The sequence below is a fragment of the Myiozetetes cayanensis genome, unplaced genomic scaffold (genome assembly GCF_022539395.1).
Source record: "Myiozetetes cayanensis isolate MyiCay16 unplaced genomic scaffold, myiCay2020 scf12, whole genome shotgun sequence".
In the NCBI taxonomy this organism is placed as follows: Eukaryota; Metazoa; Chordata; class Aves; order Passeriformes; family Tyrannidae; genus Myiozetetes; species Myiozetetes cayanensis.
The window spans coordinates 4,701,792-4,724,116 of record NW_026086826.1 but is presented as its reverse complement, the minus strand read 5'-3'; the positions used below and the strand labels follow the sequence as shown (position 1 = coordinate 4,724,116).

Genomic DNA, 22,325 nt, shown 5'->3' with positions numbered 1-22,325 from the left:
TGAGCCCCCCCCAAAAAATGTGATTTGTAATAAAATTTGGGTTTATAAGACATCAATAACACCTTGTCTTTGAAGATTTGCTTTCAATAAAGTCAGAAGATGTGCCAAGCATGTGATATTCCTGACACCACTGACTACTATTACTGCAAGTTCTCTTGAGCATCCTGTGCATTATTAAACACTCATTTATCTTCTCTATTCTTATATATTAGATTTTACAGTTAAATAGAGGTGCATGTTTAGATTTGCTAAAGAACACAATCCACAGCATCAGCAAACCAAAACTTTTCTCATTTGTCAGTTTCTTACAGATTTCTTGAGATATTCATTACACAGAAAACACTGAAATTAACAGCTTTTATTACAATTACACTGTGAGACAGACTTAGGATGGGAACTTCTTCTGGAATTATGGAACCAGGCAAGCAGCAGAAACAGCTGCATTTTAAGCTGTGCAGGCAGAGAGACCTATGATTTCATATTGGCTATAAAAAGAATTCCCAGAGCATTCTGCAGGGCACCTTGATGCCCTGCAACACTGATGCTTCTCTTTTTTTTTTTCCAATGAGTGAGCTCTCAGCTCTCCAACTATATTTATTTTTGTGCACATTAGAAACGTGGTCTTACCGCCTCATTCACAGAGAAAGAGCAAAACAACATAAAATACCTCCATAAACCTGTGTAAATTCTGTTTAATGCCCATAAACAAAGTTACAATCAAGTCATTTTCATTAGGAATGTAAACTCCCTCCGTTTTTGTTTTTTGTAGGGAGGGAAATGAACAAGACCCAGTGATAAGTTAAAAGTTCATTCAATTTATAGAAACAATTGCTTCACAGCAATAGATGTGGAAGAGTTTCACCTGATTTTATGCATTACATGATTTTATGAATCACAGACAGGAATCTCCGGGTCAAATTTCAAAAACTGAGAAGTTATCTGCATTACCACATGACTCAACACAAAACAACATAGAATTTTCTATGTCTAAGGCACAAATAAAATGTATTTACAATTAAAATACTAGCTGAAAATACAAGTTTGGCAAGTGAACAATAACAATAAAATTTGAATACTGCATAAAAATTACTTATTTCCTCATAACACAGAGTCCTAATCTTGTTTTGAAAAGGGCACTTTCCAAAGGAAAATGTTAAGAATCATTAAATTTGAAGTACAACCCCAAATTAAAGTCTCTATTGGTCCACTGTGAGATGCAGCCCTTAAAAACTATCACAAGACTAAGGGGGCTGGAGGAAAGAAATCCCTACCCAACTGCTGTTCCAGGGCTTTGTTTCAAATCAAGCTGCCTACAAAGAAAACAAAAAGGTAACTCCACTTTGGTGGAGAACCACTCAGGTGACTTCAAGGGGCTTTTCTAATTGGGCATTCAATGATTGCTTACTGACACATAATATAATTTTAAGACTCCCTTGTGATTTTTAAAGCTCACTTGAACCGCACTCCTCTCACAAAGTATGGAACCAGAAAGCACTACAGGGATCCGCTTGATCCACACGGATTTTTTTTGCCCAGGATGTTTTTATGTATCACAGCTATGACCTGAATAGCAGTAGTAGTGCAAGACCTTCATTTGCAGCATGGAAAATAAATAAATAAATATTTAGTTTTGTTTGGGAGAGGGAAAGTTCCAGTCCTTTGGCATCAATATTTTTGTTTCCATGAGCCATTTGCAACCTTCTGGCTTCCTACCACAAATGAGATATGCAGATCGATTCAGAGCAGAAAATAAGAAGCACTTAAGTGAAGTTTCCCTAAGAACAAATTTTCACTCAAACTCCATAGCAGATCTGCATATATGGAACAGAAAAAAAAATATTGTTTGATTATAAAACTGTAAATAAAACTACCAACAGCTTTAGAGCTGAACAAACTCAAGTCAACCTTTGGAAACTCAACAACTGCTCAGTCCTTGGCTTTCCTTAACAGGAATCCCATTGAACAGCAAAGATAAACTAATTCACAATTCTTATCAGTGGCTGCACAAAGAAATGGAGACTATAATCTGGCACAAAACCTTCTCTGCACCAAGCAGCATAACACAATTCCATCCCAAAAAAACAAAAACCAATTTTTTTTTACAAGGGCAAGACATGTATTTCTTCCCTTGTGCCTGAGAACAAAAACAATGCCCAACTGTTGGGTTTCTGAACATCACCGTGCCTCGAGCTCAAACTGAAAGAGTCAGTAGACACTTCTGCTCAAGTGTCTGCTAAACTGGTAAATCAACTCTGTAAACAGATCCTCCTCTGTCCCAAAACTGGGGATAAATGCAAACTTCAAGGAAAATACAAGTAACTCACTGAAATGCATAACTTAACTTTCAGGCATCGTGTATTTTTGCCATCTTCACATTGCACAGGTCCAATTTAGGTCAATTAATAAAAGAGTGAAGGACATAGTTACTATTACGTCACTGCATCCATCTATGGCTCAATGTTTAGACATCTAAATGCCTACAGTCACTGCAGTAGCCATATGACTCATTTATAAGCTTTCTCTAAAACAGTGATTATAATTTATTCATTTGTTCTCTGAACTGGTGCTGTCCAGAACACTTGACATCAGTTCTGACCACCCCATTTCCTTTTAAAGGCCTCCTCTAAGGCTCCACCTTGAAATGTTATTTTTATGATAATAAAGTGCTTGTAAATACACTAAAGATTGAATGGTGTGATTTTTAGTGACTAATAAACCCATTTCAATTACTAAAATTACTAGGTATTCCATTTTTGAGATGACATTTCCTTGCTCTGGGGCATTACAAAAGCTTCTTTACAATAAAACTGGACAAAAGATCCAATCATAAGAAGATCTGATCCTGGTCCTCTCAGCTTGTCCTCAGTGAACAGAGGACATGCAACTACCAGATTAACAGAACAAACATCAAAAAACCAAGGCAAGACATGAAATTATTTCACTACCTATCAGTGCATTTTTCCCCAAGTAACACCACAAATCTCCATTACACACTCCCTTCCAGTTTTGCCTTTCCTAGGGTTTACCACTCTGCTTGCATTAGTCAAGTTGGATTCTCTGAAAGCCACATAAAGGACAGAGGTTTCTATGCAGTTTCATCCCTTTGTGTACTTGCTTTGTAATGACAAACTGGATTTTAAGAAAGAGTGCAGGGAAATGCAGTTTGATGGTTGTGAGCTGGGTGCTCTTCAGTGCAAACCCCAAGTTTAATGCCTGGAATAACTTGGAATAACAATCATAGAATGGTTTGGGTTGGAAGGGACCTTTAAAGGTCATCACATCCAACCCCCCTGCCATGGGCAGGAACATCTTTAACTAAATCAGGTTGCTCAGAGCCCCATCCAACCTCACTTTGAACAATTCCAGGGATGGGGCATCCACCAATCCTTCTACACGTGCCTGACCCTGAGAGTGATGAAGACAGAATGCATAAGCAGCAGCACCAAGTTCTGATTATACAAAGCACCAGAAAGGCATATTGGAAAAGCAATATATTAGAAATCTAGGGGTTTTTAATTCGTTCTTGTTGAGCTCAAAGCATGACAGTTGTATTTTCAAAGGATGAAAGGAGAACATGCTTGAGCACCTGTTAATCAATCTGACAAGTACTAATGTCTCCTAAAAGTCTTCAAGCTTCCTGTAATGCAGCTACAATGTTTTCTGAAGTTTTCATCCAACACACAGCACTGAACTCCCCTCACTCCTGAGTGGATGTACCTTTTGCACTTAGTTTTTGTTTGGTTGGATTAAGAAAACACAACAAAGCATCTCAAATTTGAGTTTAACTGCACACACAGTTTAGTCTTTAGCAAAACTGCTTTCCCTTTGCTTCAGGCCAGCATTTGTTTACCATTGTAACCTCTCTATACTTCCTCTTCTGTCACCAAAGACAACCTGCTCTGTGAACTCTTCCATTAAATCCAATAAGGAAAAAAAAATCAACAGGGATGGCAGGACCTACAGAACCTGCTACTTGGATAAATGCATACTGAGCTGATTTCTACCAGACAGCTCTGCAAGAAATCAGGGGTAGCAGAATGAGCCTCATACAAGCAAAAGTTCTACTGGAAATCTGCCTTGGATGGATTGATTGGACAAGGAGCAGCTCATGGAACCTGCACTCCAGAAGTGCCCTGAAGTGCTTCTTATTCTGACCATTGCTGAGTATTTTTACCATTGGCAGAATTAGCTGAGATGTCAAGCACCTACAACAAGAGTTTCAGAATACAGCATGATGCAGTAAAGGCCAAGAAAAAAAAAAATTATCCAAGTGTCACTCAATTAATTAGTTAAAGAACTTATTTTGGCTCCAATACTGCTGAAAATGTTTATGGTGGGCTACTTGTCACACCATGTAACAAAAAACACTACAGAAAATCTCACCATACAGACAGATAAAAACATGTGTGGACTGAAACTGAATCAAATTCCATTTCAAAAATTCTTACACTCCCCACAGTCCAACCTCAACAGTGGCATCTGCTTCTGGAAATCTGAAAAGGTAGATGGAATGTTTTGAAGTGCCGTCTCACTTTTACATTCATGAAAATCCAGACCAACTAAAAGGTTTTGGAACATGTTTTATTGTTATTTACTAGATGTATAACAGAAAGTGAAAATATTTATCATGGAATTCCAATAGCACAGATATGATTTTTTTCCTGGAAAGAAACACAGCACCATCCTATTGTCCATGTACATAACAGACCTCCATTAACACTAGAGCAATTTCAAATAACAAAAGGACAGGCTAGACAGCTAAATTTTCAAATTATTGCTAAGTTTTCAGTCTTGAATCCTCTTTCCTCACTGCACTGTAGTGTGTATTTATAACAGAACACTAGAAAATAATTTCTGACAGATTGCTAGATTTAGGGTTTGTGGGACCTAAGCTGTAAGCTGGATAAAATAAACTCACAATAAACACAGCTTAGAGGAAAAGCAAGGGAAAAAAAAAAAGCCTTTTTAAAGCTGATTTCAGACAGAGATACTTAATTACACACCAAACAAAGCCTTCAGACCTTTCTACTACAGTGAAACATCACAGAGCATCAGTTTCCTATATCCAAGAGTGACATCTATCATGAAATCAAAAAAAAAAAAAAAAAAGTGCATTTCCTCACCTGAAACAGGTGTAAAAAAGTAGAATTTTTGAGTGTCCATGGACTCAGTTTCTTTCTCTAAAGAGCAGCATTTTCACCAGGCTTCAAATAGTACTACATCACTACAAAAATACACTAACCACAGCACACCATTATTTGATGTGGAAATGAAATCACTGACACTCTGTGACCTGTCCATTTATCTGTTGTGGTTTTTGAGGAACAAGGTCTTGCTGAGTGATGAAGCATTTTGTTTTAGTCTCAAACAGCTCACTAAGCAGGTGTTCTTCACTGCTTCCTTAGCTTCAGCTACTCAGTTTCCATGAATAAGAATTAAAGAAGACTTTTAAAAAAACACTTTATTTTAAATAAATCCTATCTACAATAATCCACTGCACTTCTTACAAGCACCAAAGCTGACAGAAGACTTCTCTTGGCTCTTTCACTTCTATGCTGCTCCTGGGCAAGAAATGCAGTGCACTGTGACTCTCCACTGCCTGCTTAGCTATTCTAATATGCAAGATATGAAATTTATGTGACTAATACACAATATTTGCTCTTCCTCTTCACTTCTGACAGGAAATCGAAATCTCACACGGGCGAACTGAATCATCTAAGCTGCTGATGCAATCCCTACCTACTTATTGATTTACACAAAAGAGTTTTGCCCATTAATGTTCAACTTAGAGAGATGTTTCTATTCTGTTCTAGGCCAGAGAAGTGCCAACAGCCTTTTGGTGCCACTTTGCTCTTATCTAACAAGCCCATTGCAGAATCAGTCACTTGACTTTATGTCCCTTTTGTCTGCTTCTCGATTAATCTTTTGGCTCAATTCTGTTATTATCTAATAAGCACATTGCAGAATTGATCACTTGACTCTATTCCCCTTTGCCTGCTTTTGGATGACTCTTCCCCTCAGTCACTTTTTCAGTCCCCCCATATTTCTTTGTTCATAGCAGGAACAAACAACTGAACTCAGAGGATCAGGCTGCCAGGAGCCATTGCTGCCCCATCAGGATACAGAGACAAAACTGTGGCTAATGAAGAAGTCAGATGTTGCTTTAGCTCCCCTTGCCAAAACAGGCACAGGACACAATTACCCTAAAATCAGCCCTCAACAACAACAAGCCGTGTCCCAGAAGGGGTAGCCAGAAGCATCCACCTGAACAGATATTTCCTGATCTTCTAGAACTCAGCAGCCCTCCATCCCTCCCTTGATAAGAGGGGGCAATGATGTTTACAGAATGTATTTGACTATGATTAATCCATACTTGCTTTTTATGGAATCTGGAACGTGAATAGCAAAACCTACACTTGATTGCAAATGCCATCTGCACTGCTAGCACTGCTAGCCCATTTGATCCTGTTTATTTGCTTGGATTTTGAAAATAAACTTCCATCTTCTTCCTATTAAATTTCATCCCAGCTTGTATGTTTTGGTATGAAGTTACAAGAAACAGCTTTGAGCGTTGCAGGACTCAGGGTCCATGGCTGGGGAGCTGCAACACAGCTCAGTTCAGCAACCTGAGAGACAGAGCTGTGGAGAAAACTCAGAAGCAAAGTGCCAACCGAAGTACAAAAGCTTTCCTCTTCACCTATCAAACAGAAGGGAAGACTCAGAGTAGAAATAACCAAAGAACACCCAACTGTTCTGCAGTTTACACACAGGGCTCACCACACCAGTGGTTCTGTCTTTACTAGCACTGATGGCACCTAGAGAGGAGAGAAAAAACAGAAAATGCTTTATTATGCTTGAAGCACAGAAGTTCTGATTAGGAAAAAAGAAAGATCTCTTCAGTTTCCAGGCTTGCCACGCAGCAAGGAAAGCATGGTAACAGCTTCTTTGCAGCTGTGGAGACAAAATAAATCTGAGTAGCACGCTGGGGTTCTGGCCAGTTTCTCCCTGCTGGTCACTGACTGCTTTCCAAAAAAAAAAAAAAAAAAAAAAGAAGGGAATAGGGTGAGAAGTCAGTGGAAAAGATCCTTTGCTATTCCTTCCAATAATTAAAAAAAATAAAATAAAATAAAAATAAAATAAAAATCAAAATAGAATGAGAACTTGAAAGGTGGAATAAGCTTTCTAACCTATTGCTTACAAGTACTTTTGGACCAATTTGCATTATTTTACTCATACATGGAGTAGAAACATCCACACATGCATAATGTTACAAAACCCTCTCTCATACGACACACCCAAGTGTGGTAATGCAATCCCCAAAATTGTAAAGAGACAAGCATCAAACATGAGTGTAGAAGCCACCCTGCCTGTGATCACACTATGCCAGGTTGCTGCCAGAATACCTATTTTTGGCACACACTCCAAGAGCAGTCGGGAGGGGAAAGCACAAAGTTCGAGCAGCAAAAGGACTCCGTGTCTTCTGTTCCAAGCACAGCTTGCTTTTTCATTTCCAATACTTCTACATGGAAAAGAGATCAGACAGTAGGGAATTTTTACTGCCTGTGCTAGCACAGGCATATTCCACAGCCGAAAGTTGGACATCAGACAAAACACGTGTTGAAATAAGATGTCGTTTGGTTTTCTAACTGCGGGAATAATTAGACATTGGCAGAGCTTTCAGAGGAGGTGACAGACACACCACGATCTAAGGCTGAGAGAAGATCAATTCCTAAGAGAGATGTTTCGATTTATTTTTCACGAAAGCTCCACAAACTTCACCCGTGGGGGAAATGACTCCGCATAACCTCAGTAACACATTTTGATGTGGGGACACAGAGATCTACAAAGTTTCAGAGTCAGGTGGAGAAAAAGGAATACTTCTGCTACTCTCAGAAAATTTGTAGCACTACAGTTCCACGGGACTGTAATTGTTAAATGATTTGATTGTTGGTCAGTGAGTTACCTTGTTCAAAGCTCAGGAAATACTTTCTACGCAGTGCAGAAATTACCCAGTGTGCTATCTGGGGAACACAAAAGATCTCCCTTCTTCGGGCACATCAAAATTTATAGCTGGAGATAGTCTGGTGGCATCAGCTCACCATTTCCCATCCAACAAACAGGCATGCAGGAGGGGAGCCTCCAGGTTTAGCAATATTTCAGTCCAGCTCTTGAGCAGCAGCAGCTGAGTTAAACTTTGCACACAACAAATGGTCCATCCAACCCAAAATCCTGCCTCTACCACTTGCAGTCCCCCTACCAGCCCCTTACACTGCTTGTTGAGATTCTGCTACTGTTTTCCCCTTCACCTCTTATTAACCAGCAAAACCACATGGAATCTACTCATAAATCCTTTCCTGGCCATCCATAGCAAGAGGATGGGGAAGCTGCAGGAAGCAAGGGGAAAATGCTGACAAGCACGAGGTCTGATTCTGTTCCCTCACCTTGTCACATCTCTGAGCAAGGCACCCCAGGGTAGCCCTGATGAGCTCCCTGCATGCCTTTAGAGCAGGAAATGCCATTCAGGGATACTCAGTGCTCAATATTCTCTATTTTTACTCTTATGACTCTCAACCTTCATCCCCTTAGACCTGTCACTATACTTCAGCTCTCCTTGTATCTGTTTATTCTCTCCCTGCTCTCAGAGGAAGATAGGATTTAGATTTGTTAGGGACAGGTTAACACCCACTCATGCAAAAAACTTGTAAAAATAGCGAAGACATTCCCTACAGACAAGGAAAGGGAAGCATCATGCATTTGCCCAATGCCAGAGTTCTCCTAATTGGTAGTTAATTTCAGGTGTTTTCCTCAGGTGGATTCCATCTGCCTATTTAATTATCTTCACTCCTCATCTCCTCCTCTGAATGATTTTTGCATCTATTACATCCTTTGGGGACAAAAAAAATAAAAAATACATGCACTGCCTCTTGCATGAAGATCTACCTCATTTAAAGCCTGAGTCCTCGCCTGATAGCAGCAAAACCCCCTACAGTCACCTCTTCTAGAAAGTGAAGACTCCTTTCTATGGGAACTCTGTCTTCCACCTGAAGTACAAAACTGCAGATAAAAGCCCACCTGACAAATATTGGCCATGATCCACGTCAAGTCTTTCACTATAAATACCGAAATGTCTCAAACTTGTTATGTGAGCGTGAAATGGAAACAGCCTAATGCTTGAAATGTGCCCCTGGATGAGGGTGAGTGACATTCAGAAGAAACAATCACTTTCACCTCAACTTCCCATTTTTCTCCTTCAATGCAGTCAGCAAACACTCGGTGATTAAAGCTCATCTTTTGCAGAAATCCAAGTGGGCTGCGTTGGACAAAGACGCCGTCGCTCAGTGAAACTGAACTGTCACAAGATAAGAAGGACAATCCAATCATGATTTAATAACTGATTACAGGAAATAAGTTGGAACAGTGGGCCTGTTTTCCCAAAAAAAAGAAGGATCACCAGTGGAGCCCCACGAGGATCTTTTCTTGGATCAACACCTTGCATGTTTTAAAGCAAAATCTAGCAACAAAGTTTGCTGACAATGCTTAAAGTTATTCAAGGTTGCAAAAACGATGGCCAAAGGTCTGAAGAAGACTTCAATGACACTGTTCAAGTGGGCTGGAAAGTATCAGATAAGATTAAATGCAGATAAATATGAAGTGGGGAACAGTATTTATAAAACCCTAAATTTACGTACACAGTGACAAATTCTGAACTAGTTATTACCTCCTGAAAGAGTGATTGTGGAATTCTCACAGTTCCACAGAAGTGCCGACTCAGTGCTTACAGATCATCAAGAAAGAGCGGGCAGAAGATTAAGGAATAAAAAGCTAATATATTGTATAAGTTTACAGGTGGTATACCCTGAAATACTGTAGCCAGTCCTGCCTATTGTAGCTGAGCCCTGTTCCTCCAATTCCTGCATCACTGTCTCCAATCAGGAACACACCAGCAGGAGATGCAAAGAACACAGCAAGGGCAGTGAAAGGAAGGGAGCCACTTCCTTCTAAAACATCTCTGGAAAAGTCACAAACAAATGGCAAATGAAAGAAAAAGTCATCAACCCACAAGCCACGCTGAATAACACGGATTCTCTTTTTCACTGCCTCTTCCAATACAAGAAATAACAAACAAGGCATGAAACCAAGCAGGCAGAAAGTTTAAAAACAAACAAAAATAAGTGTTTTTTCCACACAAAATGTGTTTAAGCCTTGCAACTCGGCCACAGGATGTTGTGGATGCTACAAGCATACACGGCTTCGAATACTGATTGGACGGATTCACAGAAGAAAAAACACACTGGGGGCTCTAAAAACAAATATCACCTCTAGTTCCGGAAACCTGGGAGCCACAAATTACTGGAGGCTGGGAGAGGCATTTCCTCAATACACACTATACTCTTCTCCAAGCATCTGCTTTTGGCAGCTGGGAGAGGCAGGATACTGGGTGAGAGGGGATCTTTAATGTGACCAAGTACAGTAATTTTTACATCCTTACGTAACTCATAAAATAAATGAAAACATCAATCGTTGTGCGCCTCAGAACTATAAGCAAAGCACAGCAAAGGAGCAGATTTTCGAAGGCCTAAAGGTCAGTGATTAACTGCTGCAGTCACAGTTTGATAAGGACTTTTTTTTTCCCAGCACTGGAGTAGCTTTGCCTCTCCCAACCACAAACCTGTGCAAACGCACGGCAAACAAAGAAATGTGAATTTAATTCTGAGTGCTCCCTGCAGCTGTGCACACTGTGGCACTGGCACAGCTGAGGGCATGTTACAGGCTTGGAAACAACTAGGCTACTTAAATCAGAAGTGGCCCCGAAGGAAATAGTTGTCAAGCTACAAGCTGGATCAGTGGAAATGGAGTGTCACGCTGCCTTTTGCACCTCAGAAGGCCCTTTTTACCACAGCCACACTATCAACTATGGATGTTTAAAGAAATACTGTATTATTGATATTAATTACTGTATTATATTAAAGACAGAAACATTGTGAGTTTGTCCTGTTTATTACATTCGTCCAATGTATCCATTTATTTCCAGTTGCTTACCACATTTACAAACCACCAAATTAAAGACAAAAGGGGAGAGGGGATGAGGGGTTCCCCTTAAAGGTTGGAAGGCATCTCAGACAGGATAAGTAGAAGTCTTCTTAACTTTAGCTGAAAAACTCCTCAAAGACTCCATCACACCAAATACCTGCCAGCATGGAAAGGTTTGCTCCTACAAGTCACATCAGGTCCTAGTCAGAGCACTCAAGCTACAAACAAACTGGCACCATCTCCCACTAAAAAGCCTCGTGCATCTTAAAAACTGGCATTTCTGAATTTGAAGCCTTCCCTGGTTTGCAGTGTCGATGTTGTCTTGGTGAAGCTTCCCAAGCGTTCAGGACATTGCAAGATACGTGGCATGTTCTGCACGCACGATTTGCAAGGTTAGTTCACAACTACCAAAAATAGAAATAATTAATTTCCTTCAATTTCCTTGTCAGTGTCATAAACAATATGTCAAAACAGCACAACAAACACCTTGCTGCTGAATTTAGCAATAGCTAAATTGCATTCAGCAATAAAACTCTACAAATTTCTTCCTTTAATGGACAGCTGGGAAGGTACTAAGTCACCTCTTCTGATTTCAGATTTATTTTCTTTTTCTTTAAGATCTTTCTTTCTGAAATCTTTAAGGATCTTAGCATTCTTCAATTGTATCAGGAAGGGATAAACATCATAAGGAGCAGCATCTATCAACCACCTGGATTAACAAGGCACTAAAGAATAAAATAAGAGAGCTCTCTTCTTCCAGGGCCCAGTCTGAAAAATATATAGTCAAGAGATATCCAAGAGAAATACTACTCAAAGAAAAAATACAAGTCTCCTATAACTGAAGGCAATGTAATGCAGCTTTCCTAGAAAAAGAAAAAAACTAACAAATTATTTTTAAAATAGCATGAACCTGTGCAACAACGTAAACTTATGAAACCTTTCTGACAAAGAACCTCGTTTTTCATTTTTGTCCAAAATATGGCAAAGCAAAGCAATGAATTACTGAATCCTGGGAATCTTCATACTTGTGACACTTCCTCCTACTCCTCAATTAAAAAAAAAAAAAAAGCATTAAACATCACCTACATTTTTAAACTGCTAAGTGTCATCCCCCGTTTTTCTCACTTGTAAAACTAGGAATGTCAAAACACACCAAAACAAAGTGCTGACGATCCTAAACTTCGGTTTAGCATCACGTCTTCAGTTTCTCACAGCTATAACCCTAAGCAGCAATCAGCGGATTCTATTTTCCGGGGGGATGAAACACAAAAGAGGTTATATTGAACTTACACCCTCTCCCACGTAACAAGCCTACGCATTTTCAAGTACCCGCAAAGGTTATGGTACGTTTCCTAAATAAACCACTCCTGGAACTGAGACGTAAAAAACGCTGGAAAACGCATCACAATTCTGGTCGCGCCTAGGAGTGACCTACGGAGGGTTAGTAGAAGGATGTATTCTGTAATTGTTCATACCAGCAAGCACGTAAGGGAGGCTCGATTTCACCGCATCCTCCCTCGCTCCTCGCCGGGCGCACCGCGGCTCCCGCACCGCTCGCTCCCGCCACGCCGGCAGCACCGACACGGCACGGCCGCCACCCCTCCCCGCTCCCGGGGGCACCTACCTGCGGGAGCGGCGGCGAGGATGCCCGGGAGATGCCGCCGCCCCGAGCGCCGCCGCTCCCGCCCCGCGGCCGCTCCCCCTCCGGGATGCCGGCCCGGCCCGGCCCGGGACAGCGGCCCCGCCACGCGGGGCGCGTCTCCATAACAACGCGACCCCCGCCCCGCGTCCCGGCTTTACCCGCTCCGGCGCCCCCGCGGCCCGGGAGTCCTCCGGCTCCTTCCTGCCGCCGCCGCCCCCCAGCAGGGCGGCTCTGCGCTCCGCCGCGCTGCCGGACACCGCCCGGCCGGGCTCCCTCCGCGCCGGCGGCGGCGGCGGCGCCGCTTTGTCCCCCCGAGAGCGGCCCTTCCTCATCTCGGCGGCTTCTCCTTCTACTCCTCCTGCTGCTGCTGCTGCTGCTGCTGCCGCTCCCGCTCAGCGGCGGCGGCCGGGCCGGGCGCCCATGGCGGGGCGGGCGGCGCTCCCGGCGCGGCGCGGCGGCCGCGGGCACCTGCGCGCGGGGCGCGCGGGCGCGGACATGCCGCGCGCTCCCGCTCCCGCCGCCTGTCAGCGAGCGCGGCCCCGCCCCGCGCGCCGCCGGCTATCGCGAGAGCGGCGGGAGGAGGAGCGAGACTCGGGGGCGCTGAGGGAGGGAGGGAGAGAGGGCGGCGGGGCCGCCGAGGGGCAGGAGGGGTACGTGGAGGCACCCGGGGCAGAGCCGGGCACAACTCGGGGACACCCCGCTGGCCACGGGCTGCCCGGGCGGCAGGGGCTCTGCGCCCATGCCAGGGCTGCCTCGCAGGAGGAGGGTGCGAGGCGCGGGTTGAGGATGCACCATGCGGGGGTGTCAGCCCGGCGTGACGGCGGCGTTCGTGCCCCACAGGATCCCCTCCGTCTCCCTCAGTGGAGATGTTCCAGAACCGTCTGGACGGAATGCCGTGCCACGTGCTCTGGAACGACTCTGCTTGGGTGGGGGGCCCTGTGGTACCTTCCAGCCTGACCCGTTCGGTGATTTCTGCCATTCTGTGCCTCCGAATCGCGGAATGTCTCGGGTTGGAAGGCACCGCACTGGGTCACCTGGGCCCACCTCGCTGCTCCAGCAGGGTCGTCCCAGAGCACGTGGCACAGGATCGCGTCCGGACGGTTCTGGAATATCTCCACCGAGGGATTCCACACCCTCTCTGGGCAGCCTGTTCCAGCGTATGGTCACCTGCGCATCCAAGTTCTTCCTCGTGTTCCAGTGGACCTTTCTGTGCATGGTGCTGCCCCCATCATCATGATCCAGGATCAGCTCAGGTGTCCAGCAGCATTCGGCTTCCCTGACAATAAACTCTTAGTTGCCCCTGATGACATGAGGTGGGCCACCTGTAGTCGGTAGCACTGGGAAAATGCCACAGTGTTTGTTCCTCCAGCAGGATTCAGAGGGATCCAAATCCCAGGCCCTGCAGTGATCCAGTGACTGGAGCATCCCAGGGCAGCCCCCATCCCACCGCAGGAGCTGCAGGGAAACATTCCCCAGCTGTGCCACCAGGCTCTACAGCACACTTATGGGGCAGAGTGAGATGTGGTTCACCATCTCCTCGGCAGAAAAGACAAACCTTCAGAGATTCATTACCTTGAGGAGTAATCACAGCATATATCATCATCTTGCGTTTCATCTCAGTAATTCACACCCTCTCGGCATTTTTGTCTTCGCAAATTATTTCCTGAGGGTTTAAGTTACCAGTTTCTGCATTCATTTTTCACAAAAGCAACTTCAAAGTTACCATTTTTTTTTTTTTTTCACCATTACGTAGCCAGGAACCTTGCTGCTACTGCAGAAAAAACAACTTCTCCCTTTTAAAAATGCTGAAATGGCTTATGCATCTTCAACCAGGAAATCTGATGTATAAATTTTTAATTAACTTTGTACAGAGACAGACAACAAAAATACACTTCCCAACGATTTATTGAGGTAGAAGAGTAGGAGCATTATTAAGTAACTATTAAGAATATTTAAATGCTTGCTCAAAACTATTTCAGGATGCTGGATTAGTCATAGAGATCTTTTACACTCATAATTGTATATGGTAGGGATGGACAACCACGTGGAACTTCCCAGCTGGGAATCCTGCTCTAACTAAATGTAAATAATGCAAATTTATGGAATCTTGGCATCCTCGTTAATGGGAGTCTATTAGGATGGCACAGCGCCTCATCATAATTTGGCTGGATCTTTGCCCTGTTGCAACACTGATGCCAATTAGTCGTTCGTTGGTTATGGCCTGTGGGACACCCTGCACTGGCTCACACCTGTGCTCTTCCTGTGCCAGAAAGGAATTCATGCAGGGAGAAGGGAGGAAAAGTTACAATGAGGATTTGAATGGCATTACCTGTCTAAAGTATTAAACATATTAAAAACAAATCTTCAGTCGTTCGTTTTAGACAGAATTGCGAATAATTGCCTTCTGGTTCCGTATTTTAATCACAAACTTGAAAAGTCTCTTTCATCTCTCCAAACCAAAAAGCCATTTGGGGGTTAATAGGACGTTTTACTTGAGAAAAGATTGCATTTGGTTTGCTTCTGGCATGTTTCCTTCTCTGTTTAATCCCTGTTCAGTATTTTGGACTCAAAATGTCTTTCCGATATTTTTGAAACCAAAGAACACTGAGGTTTCATGTTGACGGAATAGGAAAAAGACTCATTTTACTGATTCTCCCGTAGTTTTTCCATTCAAACTCGTCACTGAGTATGACCTGAATCTGCAGACCAGCCTGAGTGACCTGATTTTTCTTTTCCATATGAGCTAGTTTTCTGAACGTTTTTTTTTATTATTTTTTCCAGCTTTAAATAAAAGTGAACGAATCGTGAGAGGCTTGGCAGGGAAAAGGGGCACAGATGAACAAGGCAGAGCGTGGTGTGATGCCACGCCAATGCTCATGGTGTTTGTCTCCAGAAATATTCTGTCACATCCAAAAAAGACAGAGGAGTAATTAATAAAGCTTTATAAAGGGGATGGTTCTTATGATTCTTGTGTTATCCAGACTGACCAACACAGAGCAGGGGACTGCAGAGAACCTGGGTAGCTCATGTGCTGATACTCAATTAATGCAGTTTCTCTTTGCAGTTCCAGATATTTCCTTCCCCGGCTTCCACCTTCCATTTCCTCCATAAAAAGAACATCTCAGCATGCCCTTCTGATTCAGAAGGAATTATGCTATCAGGAAAACTTCCATTCTTCTCTAGCTGGTTTAAAGAGACCTTGGTAAGGCAGAACACAGAGTCTAGTCCAGCTTATCCCATAATGTTTTCTGAAAAGGCATAAATTCATCTGCAACGTTTTTATGACTGCTGAGCACACAGCTACAGCAATAATTCCTGGAGCTGGAACAGAGATATGCAGCCTGAAGCTGTGAGGTTAAAACCTCTTTATTCCAAACAGGATAGAAAATGCTAAATAGTAAAAGTCATTAGGATGCTGCTGAGCAAGAGAATTTCCTCTTAAAAATGAAGTACTTCACTTAATCATTTGAATTCCTATTAAATTCGAGCATTTGGCAAAACTGATGCTGCACAAAACCCAGCTGATCACCTGTTCCCACCCTTTCCAAGGCAAAACCGCATCTTTAATGCCACCAAACGAGTACATCACCACCACTTGTCATTTGTCATTCCGCTCACACCATGCCCACGACCTTCACCCTCGGTGTTTCTGCTCTGTGTGAGACGGAGGAAACAGCTCTGGTTGTTCCACGTGTGAACCTGTCACGCACCTTCTGTCAGTGGCCCAGTTCTGAGGGCATTCACAGACGAGTTTGGGGCTGTACTCTGGAATACTGATGTGTGGCATTTGGCACTGTGCAGTCAGGCAGGAAGGCACTGCAGCTCGTTGCGCTGTGCCTGCGTAGAATGGCAGTAATGACAAGTAATTACACAGGCTGCTCGTCAGCGCCCTGACTCCTGGATGTTTCCCTAACTAACTTCCCCCCCACATCACACATCCCATGACAGCATTCTTTTTTCAAGATTCACAGGTAAAAAACAAGCAGCATGACACAACTAGAGAATAGCAGTAAGTCCAGGACCTTGACACAATCTAGGCAAAATTTACTCATGATCTGGGTTTAGTGAGGTCTGCTCTTTGAGGAGGTCTGCATTAGACATTTGTGTCATTAATAAAAACACTTATAGTTACATGAGGATTTTTTATAGGAAGGTTATAAACAGTCGTGTTTCAAGGCACAAGCTAAACATTAGGGAATTAAGGAGGATTAGGAAGAAATTTCTTGCAAGCAGGTTTTTTCATAGAAGCATATTATACCATATATTATTCTAGTGCATCTTCACTAGAAACCACCAGTGTTAGTCAGTCTTAGGGACAGAATAACGAAGTAAGCTAACTGATGTTTGGGTGGCAATTACTAGACCTAGATATAACAAAATCCCAGTCATAACTGGATATGATTTGCTTTTCCAATAGTTCTTTTCCTCTTCACATACCACAAAGGACATATATCCTTGTTCACAGTGATGCAGTATGTCAAAGTGCCAGCTTTGCACTGCTCTAACCTTGGTTTTGGTATCATATTTGCATCTGGTAAGGAAGTAGAAGATATAAATATGGGAAGATATAACAGAAGTTAAAAGTAGGGCTGTGAGATTTAGGGAGAGCTTAGTGCAATAGTGCTTAACAGCACTCCTTAGCAAGAAAAGCTCATCAAATACATTATAAAGAGAGTAGGGACCAGTGAATGTGGTGCTTTCATTGTCAGCTTGGGTTTGTTTGTACAGCACTTGCCACAATAGGGCTTTTACCCCCAGGTGTTAACAGAGGAGAAGTTACATATGCACAGAAATGTGTTTATTTGTGCATATTTCTGAAAGGTCCAGAAAGAGAAGCACATGGAGAAGGGAAAGATACTGGCCAGCAGGAGTTGCATCAGATCCTAACTGTTGTCACCCTCTCTTTGTCACCCAAACAAAGGTGAGTTTTAAGAAGGGCCTGGGGCAGGATTACACATAGTTCTACTGTTACTTACAGAAACACCTCCCAAATGGATGGCAAATATAAGACAGCAAGCCATGGAAATCCAACAGGTGTGAGGTGGAGGCTGGCACCAGGACACCTGAAGAGAATTAATGTGTCTGTATTGCAAGAGAACAGACAGACAGAGCACAGATAAACTGAGAAGGGATTTGGAAGTGAAAACAATCCTCAGTTGATACAACAGGGAGCAGAGCCATCTGAAGGATGAAGAGAGAGAGATGACAATGTAAACAAAGGTACTGGGTTAAAAAATACCTGTTTCATGAGTGTTGTGGACAATTTCGTAACCACAGATTCATCACAGGACAGTGAGTCAAACTACCTAGAACCAATAAGGCATGTACGGCAGTCACTCGTCAGAGACACAACGTGGACCTCAGCTGTGTCCTCCTTAACATTCATCCCTGCAGTGATCCTAACAGGAAAAGCTCGGCAATGACTCACCTGGTGGTTTCCAGTCACTGCCTTTTAATATGTTGACCAGTGTGATCTCAGTGTTACCTTGTGCTTGCGTTATTTGTTTTCTCTATAGACCTGTCAGCTCTTCGTTTTGATTACAAGGTGTTCAACAGAACAATTAAAAATACCAACACAGAATGCTAACACACAATTGGGCTCAGAGGTTGGCAGTTCTGACTGAAAGTACTGCCAGTCCTACCCTCCCCTGTTTGTCTCTCTCATCGGGATACACCACCCTCTGCCTCCCAGCAACACAAAACTTGTACAGCTGTGTTTTAAACTGAATGGGGCAATTAATTTGGCCAGAAAATCTGGGGACAGGGGGGAGTGCAGGAATTCTTTTGGCTGGATCAGCTTCCCCGGCGAGTTGGGTGCAACAACACCCTGTTGTGGGTTGTGCCAGGGCAGTGGAGGGAAAAGGGCAGAACAGAATCAGGGCAGAAAAGGGGGCTGTGGGATGTGGCCATCCTGAATCCACTATTGGCACCAGGTATTTTAAAACACTCCATCACTGCTCTACACATGGACATCTAGGCATCATCTCTATACAAATAATTAATATCCATAATAAAAGTTTAAATTAAAAAAAAAATTAGTATTTATAATCCCCTAAGAAGAAATTCATCATTCGGAAGTGATTGCAGAAAATTCATTCAAATATTAATAGCCTGAATAAGAAACAAAATTGCAGTTGGTTATTTCTGGAGGATAGGTAAAACAGGACCCAGATTTTCTTTGTGGCTTGTGAGAGCCCCCATCACACAACACAGTGAGCAGCTACTCAAACCAAAGCCCCTGCTTTGTTGAAAAACTAACAGTAATTGTTAGTGGTTCGAGGAACCTCCCAGTAACAGACCAGCAGATTGTGAAAGGCAAATGAAAGACTAGGGTAAAGGAAGAGCGTTCTGTTATGCTTTCAAGAGGTGCTTTCAACTCAGCAATAAGCTGAAATAAGCAGGTTTTTGTCCCCTTTAATTTTGAAAAACCTAACGTGGGGCTTAAAATTACACTTTTACAATTCTAATTTTGTTGTTTGGGTTGTGATTTCTTTTTAAACCTATTACTCATAAAACTGTCTTCTTTTTTCTCCCCCCACTGACTCACTCTCTTGGTTGTATAAAATTACTGGTGCTTTTGTCATTCCTGTGCCCTGGTGGAGAACTAGCTCAGCAACATTTGTGTACTCAAATAAAGCAAGTAAGACTGACTTTGTTCCGTGAAGTATTCCTTACACCGAGAAAATAAAAGGAGAAATCCCAGCCCCAACTGAAGTGAACAGAAAAAAAAAAAAAATCACACCTCAAATTCGGTAGCATTAAGATTTGGCCTCAGCTGTTTTTTTCCAGAGTCAGGAGCGCCAGACTGAGTCCATCTGGAGTGTCTCCCTCGGCATTCAGCTTGACTTGTGACACGACACATTCAACCGGGACTTGTGAAGATGAACTCTTAGTTTTGAAGTCTAAAATACTGAAAGCCAAGGTTATATTCTTAACTGATCACCAAATAACGTGCCCTTGTTGCAACTTTAAAAGCAGTTCTGCAAAGGAGCTTGGCTAAATTAGATAACAACCTATACTGCTAATTACATTTCTTGTTACAGTTAACAAGAGAAGCACTTCCAAGCTCTGAGCACGCAGGCTCACGCTGAGACACGAGGAACAAACAGATTAATTTCATTAGCACACATTGCCGTCTCTAATAAAGCTGTAACAGGCCAAATGCTCTCATTTACACTCCCGAAACCCAGTCCCCCTCCAGTCACACTGCTACGCTTTCAGGATGCCAAGAAGGGAAATGGATCTGGCAATTGTCACTGGTTGGAAGCGCAAACAATTTTTCCCTTAACCACATCGGCTTTCCAGATTCACCCAGAGTACAAAACCCTGAAAGCTTCCTGCAGTCATTAAAGAGATGTGACTCACAAAAGAGGAATCGCTCTGTTGAGTTAGAGGATGTCAGTTGACACAGTTACCCAAATGATTGCCAGAAGCTGGGAAGTTAGCTACTGGCCTTATTCTCCAAACATTTCTCCCTTATTTTCTGCTAATGGCTCGTGCTAGAAGGAAGTTGCTCAGGTAGATGGCTCTTGAGACCCAGCATAGCAGTGTTTGTGGTTTTGGAACAGATGCACGCTTTTACTACCATCACTGGCCAGTATCAATTAGCAGATGATAATCAGCAAATGATTTATTGTTGTGGTGCCTGAATTGCTGTCTGCGGTGATACCTTAACATCAGGGATGCTTTAGCTCTTGAAAAGATGAATAGAATTTACAGGGTGCTGGTTAAAGCTAAAATTAAATGGCAATAGGAGTCTTAAAAGCACAGGAATATCACTGAGTGCTTGGAAAGAAGTTCAATTTTAACAAATGAAGAGAAAGGACCTGTTCAAGTATAAGAAGGGATAAGAAACTTCCTTGAACAAATTTCCCAGTATAAGACATCACACCAAATAACTAGCAAAGAATACTTTAAGAATAAAGAATTGAAATTCCTTTCTCAGGACATGAGGATGTGCAGCTGAGATCGCTAACAGCTCCTTAGCCTGAGCCTCCTTACATGCATCTCTCACCAGAGCCAAGTCTGGGAAATCACAAACATATGACAATTTTCCTTCCTGCTGCTCGAAACTCTGCCTCATCTCCCAGCAAGTGGTCCCATTTGGCTCCTACTCAAAGGCTGAAAGCGATCCCAGTTTCCTATAGCTCAGGATCACTCGGATGCCAATTCAGCGAGCAGAGGCACTGCAAGAACCCCCCTGGCACGGTTACACCTCACCCGTGTCCATGAGTTTTCCTCAGACTGGGGCAGTGCTGCCCAGAGCACGGACTGCTTCTGTGCTTCTCACCAGCCTGGCCAGCCCCTCCACCCTGCCCAGTGTGGAATGTTCACGTTACACGGTGGACTTTATTTTGTTTGAACACACAGACCCAAGTGCTGAGCATGACAAAGCGGCGAGGAACTCCATGAATTGCAGCCAACCCTGGATCGAGCCCCATGAGGTGAAGGAGTAGGTAATAAGCTGTTAGATTTACTTCAGTTTCTCCCTTAGTTACTTTATGCCTTTTTGGACTTGCCTTAATTAAATTCATTCTTTAAACTTGTCCTAATTAAATTGATTCTGGAACATAAATATCGCTCAGTTTCCACTGATCTGGAAAAGGCTCTTTTTAGGCCAGCAAGACGTTGTCCTTGAGGCATTTCCTAGAACTAGGATAGAAATCTGTGCTTATAGCTTATAAAGGTTGTTTCATTATCCTGCTCGGTGATTTTGCTCAATGAGAATCCTACCACGCTTCCATTGTGCCAAGGTTTGTATTTTCAAGAAAAAAAGGTTAGTAAATAATGGCCCCAGAGGATTACCTGACAAACCAGTGCTCTATTCAAAACACAAAACCAACAGATGCTGCTTTCCTTATGCATCTAAATAATCACAAGATACTGAGTGGTGCTGCTCTTTACAGCACTCAACAAGACAGCCTGTGAAAGTGCAGCTGTTTGTCATCACCACGTCTACCTTATACAGTGAGTTATGCTTAGATGCAAATCCTCTTTGCAGAAAGCAAATCTCCCAATGAAATCCCATCAAGAACCACAAAGAGCCATACAATTGTAGTGCTTGTGACAGTGGCTGGAAAGTACATAACGAGGCAGGTAGAGCAAGCAGAGTAAACAGGAGCAGGTTATGAAGGGATGTTGTGAAGAAAGAGCAAAGACCTGGGAATCAGGAGACCTGGACTATCTTCCAGGGGATGCAGTAAAATCACTGTGTAACGAGGCAAGGCATCACACCTATTGGAAAAGTTCAGCCAGTCAGGCTGAAATAAGAAGCATTTAATGTCTTGAGTTCAGTGAAGCCTGAATCAGTGACAAGAGCCCCATGAAATTGTTGTGGAAATTAATCTAATAATTAATAATGCAGGGAATCATTGACAAATCAGGCAGGGGGGTTAGTGGCATTTGGATTATAGGAGAGCTGTTGTTTTTCTAATTCTAACCCACATTTGTACTTTCCTCTTTGTCATGTCGACGTTTGCAAGCAATAAAAGGGCATTATGTGCTGGTCATTGCATCTGCTCTTGAGATAAATCTGTGTTAGCATTCCAAAGGGTCAAGGAACTCTTCCAGGGCAAACAAATTCTAGAGCACCGATGCCAGATGGTGTGTGTATATAAAGTGGAAAACGAGAAAAGCAATTTACTGTGTTCCT

General features: G+C 42.9%; 1 protein-coding gene across 2 annotated transcripts in view; it reads right to left on the bottom strand.

Annotated features, from left to right (window-relative positions):
- The window catches only part of MAST2 (microtubule associated serine/threonine kinase 2), a 184,635-nt gene extending 171,585 nt beyond the window's left edge, over positions 1-13,050 (bottom strand). Inside the window, exon 1 of one of the 2 annotated variants that reach the window (XM_050307179.1) lies at positions 12,832-13,050. In XM_050307179.1, coding sequence (XP_050163136.1) covers positions 12,832-13,005 — 174 coding nt within the window. In that variant the 5' untranslated portion in view covers positions 13,006-13,050. The remainder of the gene's footprint in view (positions 1-12,831) is intronic. The other variant, XM_050307178.1, reaches the window with a different exon arrangement.
- Positions 13,051-22,325: the final 9,275 nt, after the last annotated feature.